General features: G+C 46.5%; 1 protein-coding gene and 1 pseudogene across 1 annotated transcript; one reads left to right on the top strand and one right to left on the bottom strand.

The window, feature by feature from the left end:
• Window positions 1–486: 486 nt before the first annotated feature.
• Window positions 487–4,233, bottom strand: LOC143363628 (uncharacterized). Its single transcript, XM_076804192.1, has 4 exons — window positions 3,708–4,233; window positions 3,546–3,651; window positions 1,277–1,328; window positions 487–522 (listed from the first exon to the last, which is right to left on the bottom strand). The coding sequence occupies exons 1-4, from the start codon at window positions 4,231–4,233 to the stop codon at window positions 487–489; spliced, it is 720 nt and encodes a 239-aa protein (XP_076660307.1).
• A 1,770-nt stretch (window positions 4,234–6,003) lies between these two features.
• LOC143363627 (putative exonuclease GOR) lies at window positions 6,004–7,921 on the top strand (annotated as a pseudogene).
• Window positions 7,922–10,462: the final 2,541 nt, after the last annotated feature.

The following is a 10,462-nucleotide window of genomic DNA, read 5'->3' as shown; positions in this document are numbered from 1 at the left end:
TAATAACGTTCACATCGCTATTAATAGCTCGCCGGATGCTCAAGACGGTATTGTCTCCAGCCGTGCCGAGATTCAGTCACCCGTGACTGTTGACAGGTTTTTGGTTTATGACCCCACGTCTTTGGCTAAGTGTCGTCGCAGCCTCTGATTGGCGACATTGAATTTGTAACCGATCACTGCCGAATAGCTGCCGTTTCTCGCGCCGGATTAAGACCAGTGAGAGTCAAATTGCCGTATTGAAAGGTTCTGCGTGAAAAAGAGAGCTCGTCAGGCTCTTGTAATAAAACGAAGTTACCCGCACACTCGAACTGCAAAGATCAATCACCCAGCCACAGTCCAGCGAGCCAGTCCAGATATCCTGTCGTTAATAGGACAAGCCACCTAGTCTATTATACGCGTGGAGCCATTAAAGAAAAATACGAGGTCCACGCTGAAGAATTCATCAAGGAGATGGAGAAAGATGTTCTGGAAAACTTCATAGATGGATTACCGGATCGTATTGCCTTGAAGGTGTTGGCTCTCCTAAAATATACAGAAAATCTGGAGGAAGCTTACGACGCCGTGCTACAAATAGATAAAAAATTAAGAAATCGAAGACAATCGCCTCGGAATGAATCACCATCAAGGTGGTCCCGCCGAGATTCTTTCGACCAAGATCCTCGTTATCGCGACCGTGAAGGGTCGTGTCCTCTATCTCCGAGCAGATATGATCGACACAGAGATCGACGCACGACACCATCTGGTTTTGAGGAGGAAAGAGAAGAACGCGCTTCTGTCTGGACCTTGCGTCACAGGGGCCCCTAACACTCCCCCTCTAATCGCTCCGAGTCATCAATGGGAGATGACGGAGAAAAACGATATACGATTGTAAAGGGTACCGATAAAGATCGCACGTTAAACATGTATTGTTGGCACTGCGGAAATTCCGGGCACGACGGGAAATTCTGCAGGAATCGTCCCCGTAGCCCGCGATTCCGACGAGATTCGCGAGATTCATCCGTGGAATCAAAGAAATTTTTAAACTACGATCGTGCTCACCGTACAGGCGACACGATGAGCGAAAAGAAAGAAGATCGCCCAAGATCCGTCCGCTTCGAAGAGAAACCCTCATCAAGGAAGCACCTGCACCACGGATCAAAATTACGATCCCAGAACTGGAATCAGGAACGGGAGAATTTTTAATTGACGGTGGAGGGTCCGTAAATTTGGTAGTCCTCAACGCTCTAGGAAGAACAGCAGACATTTCACGAGAGGAAATCGAAATAACTGGACTCACCACAACCCCGATTTCACCGTAGGAACGACAATTCTTCATATCCATGAAGCACCTGCAATATTTACGTAGTAAAACACCTTGCCATAGAAACAGATGGACTAATCGGAAGCCCATTCCTAAAACAAGAACAGGCTGAAAGGCTATAGCCGGTTTTGGGGGTCAAATCTGCCCTGGAAGGGATTTTATTCCAATTTGCGCCATTCGATAGCCTACCAAAAAAGATACCTTTCAACCAAGTTTTAGCCCTATAGCTCATCTGTGAGGGCAGTTATAGAGGAAAAACGAAAATCCAGTTTTTGACCCATTTTCCCCATTTAATGACAATTTAAAATTCTGAAAACAATCTGACACATTTCTGATACCAAACCGCATACTTTGAATCGTTTTCAGATTTTTCCGTTGCAAACTCTGGCTGTAAAAATCGAAAAACACGAAAAAAATCGAAAAAATGCAGATTTCATATGGAAATCGAAGAGACACTAGAACAGAATTAATTTAGCAATGAGATATTGTCCTAAGTATTATGCTCAATTTTTTTCAAATTCCTGCGATTGGTGCGTCATAGTAGGAAAAAATAAAAACCACTTTTTTCGGCGTTTTTTCCGTGAAAAACTAACAAGGGAACATATTCAGATGCGAAAATCCGATTTTGATGAAACTTATGGGAGCTTCTAGTTCTTTGAAAAATATTTGACACGTATTTTTTTTATCGGCAAACATCCACTTTGAAGGGGTGAAAACAGCCCTCAAAGTTGGGGTTCAAAACCACATTTTTTGAGATATCTCGGAAACCAGAGATCGAAAAAATTTGATTTTTTTTTTAAATTGTGTGTTTTTCAATGGGAAACGTAGTCGCGCAAGAAAATTTTAACAAAAGTTTTTTGTTTAAACAATATATTAAAATTTTGATTTTTTTTTGCAGTTTCTTTTATTTATTGTTAGTTCATTTTAATGTAAACTTGGGTGTGTGATCTTTGATCCAAAATAGGGGATACATGTTTCAGGATTTTCTTTTTTTTTGCCAGTTAACAATAATTATGCATAATGGAAGATAGTCTTGCACCTGGCGTGCGTAGGAAGGAATTCTGGCTTGTTTCATCGAAATATAAGCATTTAGTATAAACGTGTATAGTATTTTAAACAATACCACTGGGTTATGTGTCGTTTATTGTTTTATTAGTAGCTAAAGAAGGTGGCGCAGGTAGCAGCGTGACGCGGTGCTAATTACCGCGGCGGAGTGAGGGTACCGACTTTTATAGCCAATTCGCCTTTGAATTTCTGGAGTCGTTGGGCCTTCGGTCAAAATATACCTGCAGCCTTTTTAAACTGTGAATCCTCGAAGTTGGAGTTTCCCTCGTCGTTTATCGTAGCTCTGAAACGAGCTGGTGGCAAATGCCTCACATCAGTTTGACCTCGGTTATATATAGCATTTCAGAAGAACACGAATATTTTCAAACATTTCTATTGGTTGTTAGGGTGAGAGAGTGGGAAACGTAAGGTGTCTTAAGAATGTATAATATTCACAAAAGACGGTTGATTGACGATATCACAAAAATATCGATAAAAAGCGAAATAATGCCTATATACGAAGACTATAAAATCAGCACATTGAATCAATCATCTAAATTTTCAGATCTTCTTTGCTCGTATCCAGGGATCACAAAGCCAGGGATAGTAACGAAGTCGAAGGAACACGAAGTCAACCACCACATAATCACGAGAGGCCAACCAGTGCATTCGAAAGCGCGACCACTGGACCCGAAAAGAATGGAACTGGCAAAACCGATCTGGCCAACGCTGCTCTTTTAAGTTTTCCGAGACCAGAACTCCCACTATCGTTGTGTACAGACGCTTCAGATTGGGCGGTAGGATCGGTACTCCAACAATATGACCAAGGAAGCTGGAAACCAATCGCATTCTATTCGAAGAAACTAAATGATACGCAGAAAGCATACAGTACGTACGACCGAGAACTGCTAAGTATTTATTTATCCATCAAACAATTCAAACATATGTTAGAAGCGAGAGAATTTGTGGTATTTACGGACCACAAACCAATAATATTTGCATTTAACCAAAAAAATGAGAAAGCATCTCCTAGGCAGCAGCGCCAGCTCCAATACATCTCACAGTACACCACGGACATTCGTCACATAAGCGGAAAGGACAACATAGTAGCGGATACGTTATCGATACGTCGGATACGGCTGCTTACATTTTTCCGGGTTACACCGATTCCCGAATCTAAAATGGTAAAAGCAAAATTTACCGTTGGGATCGAACACTCGCCTTGATCTGCTCCCGCTCCTCGTTCGGCTTCGATCGAAACTCCCACTTCTTGATCGTGATCTTCGTGATACATTCAAGACTGCGATCTGTTGTTCTAGGTCAGAAATTTTCGACATGATCTCTTTCCACGGTGTCTCCTTACCGATACCAGCTATTTCCGTGTTTGCCGTCATTTCAACCATTTTGTCTGCCATTTCCGCTACTCTGTCCAGCGTTTCATTACTCACCACGAGGACGTTTTTCACGTGGTCCGGCATTTTCTCCAGCCACAGAGTCTTCAGGACTTTTTCCGATATATCGTCTGTGTTTTCTAGTGTCCTCATCCTGCGAAGCAACTGTGAGGGTTTCATATCTCCTAATTCCATTCCTGTAATTAACTTTTTTATGCGTTTATTTTCGCTTTCTTTAAATGTATTCAGCAATCTCTGCTTCGCCATCGTGTATTTATTCGCGCCCCTATCTTGAATAATGTCCCACAGATTTTCTATAAATTTTGGTTCTAATTGGGCAATCAAATAGTTGAATTTAGTATCCTCTTGTGTAATGTTGCCGATTTGGAATTGGGCTTCGACCTGGTAAAACCATATCTCTGGCTTGTCTACCCAAAATGGCGGAATTTTTATACTGACCTTGTTAACGTCATATTCTTCGACGTTCGGCTCTGCCATTTCTACTATTAGACTATCCGTCGGTTGGACGTCGGGGTCACCAATTGTTAGGCTTCTTTTATGCACCTTTCACGCTGTATTTTTGTATGTTCACTTTTATTACTTTTTTACACGCGGTTTGCAACCGTCTCACACGCTGGTTCGTTTGCTTCTGGTGAAAACTACACGCACGCGTCTCTACGTTCTATCTTTTCTTTCGCTCCTTCACACGTATTTACTCATTCTTTCTCTCTCTCCCTTCGCGCTCATTTGTTCATACTCGCTCTCTTTCTTCACGCTCATTTGTTCATCCTCGCTCTCTTTCTTCATGCTCACTTCACGCGTACTGACACATTCTTTCTCTTTCTCTCTTCACGCTCACTTCACGCCGCTACAAGTGTTTACCGAAAATGTTGTCATTTGGATAAAATGTTTTCTTCACCATTTATGTGGCAATTATTTTAAACAAATGTTTTCGTAGCAGGTACCTTTCTAAAAATTTGAAAAAATTGAGGTTATAGCCCCAAGTGTCCCTTTTACGGACCTGTTTTTAAATAAGCGGATACTTCAAAATTGACGAAATTCAAATTATTTCAAGTGAACGCTGCATCGCGATACACAGCCTCGCACGGTTGGCCCTGTGCTCGGGAGGCCATAGGCCTAACAGCCTCCCGGGCTCTGCTTCTACCATGCGCCAACCGTGCTAGGCTATGTATCGCGGTGCAGAGTTCACTTCAAATAATTTTAATTTCGTCAATTTTGAAGTGTCCGGTTTTTTAAAAACAGGTCCGTGAAGTAAATTTCTCTAACAATTCATAATTGTATTAAATCATGTGGCAGTCGCATATGTACATGGTGTAAGGACGACAAGTACACTTGAAACCATTTTAATTTCGCCATTTTTAAAGTGTCACCATTCTTGAGAAGCCTACCGTTAGGTGTGCCTATCCCTACCTCAGCTGCGCCGGTAGTCCCATTGTTTTGGCTTCGACGTCACCCGCTACATAGTAGTCAATATTTGGACTGCAGCCGAAAGCGCGTGTGAAACGAGGCCTGCCCCTTCCAGTCTGAACCAATCAGCAGCGCATTGGTACCTCTACTCTGTCCCACTCGACTGAATATGGTTACGTCTACTGCCTCGTCTCATTGGACAAGATATAGATACGTCACCGCATTGCTGCCAGGGACCCTTCCATTCAACTATTTTTAGATCATTATGGACAAGAATTCAGAAGTTTTCCATATACATACATATTTGCGCTAGCGACCCTTACTTCAGAATGTCTAAAGAATATCCAGCAATTTTATGAACTTAAAATAATGAATAGTACAATAAGTAGTTTTGCGGCTCCGCGAATTACAAAACGAAATTTCAAAGAGAAAGATGAAGAAACGTAAAATACAGCCATATTTATTCAAATTTTTTCACACTTAAACCAGTGGTAAAATTTGCAAAACAAAGATATTTCTAATATTTTTTAATTAAGAAATGACATTTACCAAGGAAAAAATAAATTATTTGAGAACAGCAGTCTTTTGTGATAACCCGGCTCAACCCCCGCCTCCCATTTTCTCTTGGACCACAACATACTTCAATGTCATCAAAATTCGAGACATAGTCCCCAAAAAATGATCGAATTCACATGAAATGATCCCCTTCCTAATGTGGATATTTCTTTAATAAAAAAAAATAACAACTATTCTCGTTTTTACAATATATGTATGTATAATTTACATACAATACAAGGATGTATGATGTTTCACCAAGAGGCAGGACGGTTTCCTATTTCCATGGTATTGTAAACGGGAGATACCGACAGTTTACCTCAGGAACCGTGAAGGCCCTAAAAACATTTTTTTTTGTGCCATGCACAGCAGGGAACTGTCAACGCGCTCCCGAAAGGCCATCTGGAAATGGTCAAACGCTCGAGATAATGACCCAACCGGGGCGAGCAGAAATATAGTCGAGAACACTGAAGCTCCGTCGACTCAAACCCTACACCCTGGTTTCGAATCTAGCGGCCAAACGTACACGGTCTATTCCCGGTCTTGTGTGGGCCGACCTTAAGTCCGCGAGCAGCGAGGCCTCGTTGGGATCGTCGACGAAAGAGGATCGAACGATCCTGAGCCAACGACAAAGGAGAAATCGAACCAGAGCGCCACGGGACCAGCGCCAGGAACGAGACGACGTGCAAGAGCACGAGGAGGAGCAGGCTGACTAGCACCAGCAACAGCAGCAACGAGTGCGCAGGCACCACCACTGCCGGCAGCAGGAGTAGCCTAGCAGCCCTATAGGAGCTCCGAGACTTCCCAAACCTCGTTGACGTCCCCGAGGACCGCCGGTTCCAGGAGGAATTACCAGCTGGAAACTGCTGAAAACGCACATCGCGCGCAGACCAAGTCCGGGGAAAATGCGACGACCGGGCCCTGAAATGCTGGCAGGGAGTCCAGCACGTTCCTGAGTAGCCAGCGAAACGAGCTAAAACATCTAAGTAACGCGGCGCTGGCCTCCTTGCTCCGAGGATACACATTAACAGGTGATCAGCTGGCCCATCTTGGCTACCCGGTCGAGTGTAGCTATTACCCTGGCTACGCTGCGGTTGTCAACCATCACCAACATCCCCTGGGCTACCGGGCACGCAGCTACCATCACCTGGATGTCAACACCCGCGAATTTGTGCCTGGCAGCGGAACCACCTCCATAGTGGAGAGCGAGGTCGACAGCGGGAACTATAGTGGAAGCTCCGTCGACAGCTCTGACCTAGAGCAGGAGAGCGCTTCAGATAGCGATAAGAGCTCGGATATCGGCGATTCCTCTTCCTCGTCGCCGTCGACGCACTCATCCTCGTATTCGTCCTCATGCTCCTCGTCCGGCTACGGCTACCACCAGTATTAGGAAAGGTCGAGGAGCTATTGAACCCCCGAATCGTATAAACTTGTCGTCGAAGAGAGGCAGTGCGCGAGGTGCCTCAAAAATTTCTACGTCAACCGGCACGATGGCGAATACCTGCAGGAGGATCGGTGCGTATACCATTGGGGAAAGTTCCGGAGCGGAATTGTGAACGGGCTGCAAAGGAACGCCTGGGAGTGTTGCCAGGACCGGAACAGTTCCAGAGCATGCACCAACGCCAGAATGCACGTTTGGACGGGCCTATCTCCAGGATACAATTGACCGCTGGAGGGGTACGTGTGTACTCAACCTGCCGGGATCGTGCCCTCCGATGGAAACTACGGTGTCTTCGCTCTGGACTGCGAGATGTGCTTCACGCGGCGCGGACTCGAGCTGGCTGAGGTAACTGTGGTCGATATGGATGGAAATGTGGTCTATGACACGCTGGTCAGGCCCGATGCAGAGATTATCGACCAAAATACCAGGTTCAGTGGGATCACGGCGAAGGATCTCTCGAGGGCATCGAAACGTCTCAGGGGCATGCAAATGGACCTCATCAGCTTCGTCCACGCTGAGACGATCCTGATCGGTCACGCCCTGGATTATGATCTCAGAGCCCTCAGAATCCTTCACTCTACTGTGATCGACACATGAGTGGCGTTCCCTCACTTCCTCGGCTACCCGTTCCGCTGCAGCCTGAAGACACTCGCGAGGACGGTGCTGCGACGAGAGATACAGACAATGGAACACGACTCCGTCGGGGACGCCAGGATTGCCATCGATTTAATGTTGAGGACAGTGCAGCATGACTTCTCGTAAAACCTACGGGACCATAGACACTATAGAGATAATGAGTGAGAGAGAGAGAGAGAGAGAGAGAGAGAGAGAGAGAGAGAGAGAGAGAGAGAGTGAGAGAGAGAGAGAGAGAGAGAGAGAGAGAGAGTGAGAGAGAGAGAGAGAGAGAGAGAGAGAGAGAGAGAGAGAGAGAGAGAGAATGTGTGTGTGAGGACCCTAATTGCGACTACCATCGACGCGATCTCGAGGTGTCTTGATGCACCGCGTTAGTCCTCTCGTTAGCGCCCAACCTCCTCTACTACGGTATCCGTTAGTCTTCTCCTTCGACTATTTCTTTTATCCACGTCTCGCACGACCCCGTTTTCTCTCTCCGTCGTTCGTCGATTGTTTCCGACGCAGACACTAAAATGGCGCTAACGAGAACACACGAGGGACGCAACATGCGTGCAACTCTCTTCCGACGGTGTTCAGTTCCAAGTGAAGTCTGTGGTACGTTACATATACCGAAAAAAAGAAACTAAATACAGTCGCAATCTCCGCCTCTTCGGGAACGCACGCACTTCGTCGCTCGCACACAGATCAACTCTAAACACGTTATTCATGCGCTCAGTCTCGCGTACCGTTTGTTCTGCTCGCGCGTCGCCATCATCACCGTCATCACCGTCAAAAAAAAAACTTCTCGCTAGATCGCCGCGTACACAGCAACGGAGAACAGGAGATCTCCACGGCTCTCGAATCGATTCTCGAAATTTCACTTTTAGCTCTCACAGTTTTCGATTTTTTTTCTTCATTTTTTATCAGCGAAACGAGTAGGTAGTCTATACCGGTTCTAACTCAATAGGCGAGGGGGGTTATTCTCTTGCTGGGCGATGGGGGGATCTCGGTTTCTAACTCAATGGGCGAGGGGGTCATTCTCTTGCGGGGCTATTGGAGGGATCGCTCCGCCGCCGCCGAGGTATCGCCTTGCGGTTTCTGTTACCGGGATGGCGTTTCCTATCGCTGCATCAGGATTTCGGACTTCCGCTTTAGTATTTCATTATCGTTGCAGCCGTATTCTGCAATGTGATTTGACCTTGAAGGTTGCGATGTATTTCGCTGGGAGATAGAGAGAGAGGTTGTTTCTCTCTCTCTCTCTCTCTCGCTCTTCCGTCTTCTTGCCGCGCGGCCATTTATTCACTCTTGCTGCGCTGCCATTTTTTATTATATTTCGCGGAAGATAGAGAGAGGTTGTTTCTCTCTCTCGCTATTGCCGGGCGACCATTTAGGGTCTCTTCATACTTGCCGGAGGTGAACGTTAGTATGGATACTACCACGATTTTCTAATCCATACGCACCGGAACCATAAAAAGCAACCTGAGAAGGCGCTCGAGATGCTCGCAACAAAAGCTAAGACCCGCACACAGCGGGTGTTCGCTACCTAACTCCCGAACAATTTACTTCCCCTCTACACCCCGGGATGCCTATGCATCCGCTGAGAGCTGGGCAAGCCGTTGGGCATCCGTTTTCGGCCGCCTGGCACCGGCGGCCGCCACCTGGCACAGGCCGCGTGGCATCGGCCGCCGGTGCCACGACGGCATCCGCACACAATCCATGTTCGAAGTAGAGAAAAGAATATTGTTCATCTGAGTTGTAATGTTCAGAAGTAATGGTTCAAACTATAATCTAATTTAACGATGGAACGATGAAAATCAGCTTCACAAATCAATTTTAGCATATGTCTGAAACCTTTCGGATTTTGCCAGAATTGGAAAAATCTCCGATTGATTTAAGAAGGCTGGTAGGAATCGACGAAACAAGGGGATCGAAATCGATGCTCGGTTGTTGTCGGTATTCACACGTGAAGTAGACTGTTCTCGTTGCGCGCGAAACCTCTCGCTCGCCCCTTGCCCCCCCCCCCCGGTGTTCGATCTGCTCGGTCCACCCGTGGCACTCGCGGGTTCTGGGGGGCGAGGCGGGAGGCCGCCGGGCGCGCAACGTAAACAGCGTCGTTCGTGTCGGTTTATTGTCCTGAATATATGTACAGTTTTAAAACAATGTTTATATATATGTGTAATTAAATATATGTGTGATTAAATATCTCAAACATGCCGCCCGCCTCGATGTCGATTTGTCGAGATCGAATTCGAAGTGCGAGCTCGAGCGGCTCGGGCGTGGTCGTTGATGTTCGTGGCTGGCCTGCTTCATTCATCTGCGTCGTAGTTTCCGACGTAGCGTGCCGCCCGCCGTGAATACACGTGGTCGCGTGAAGCAGGTTAGCCGTCCGATTCCTGCTGGGCGGGAAGTGGCACCAGCTTCGTAATGGCTCGGTCGAAAGTGTGTGCTCCCCGTCTTAGTGTGACCACGCGAACTAGGCCATCGGGACCCGGGTGGAGGCTCTCCACCTTAGCCAGCGGCCAGCGGGTCGGCGGTGTGGAGTCGTTCTTGACGAGCACGATTCTGCCCGGGCGAAGGTTTTCTCGGCTTCTCTGCCACTTGGTCCGTGGTTGTAGTTGGTGCATGACCTCACGACTCCACCTATGCCAAAAATGTGAGTGCATGCTATGGATTAGTTTCCACCGTGAGGTA

The sequence above is a fragment of the Halictus rubicundus genome, unplaced genomic scaffold (genome assembly GCF_050948215.1).
Source record: "Halictus rubicundus isolate RS-2024b unplaced genomic scaffold, iyHalRubi1_principal scaffold0081, whole genome shotgun sequence".
Classification (NCBI taxonomy): Eukaryota; Metazoa; Arthropoda; class Insecta; order Hymenoptera; family Halictidae; genus Halictus; species Halictus rubicundus.
This window is presented reverse-complemented; position numbering and strand designations above follow the sequence as displayed.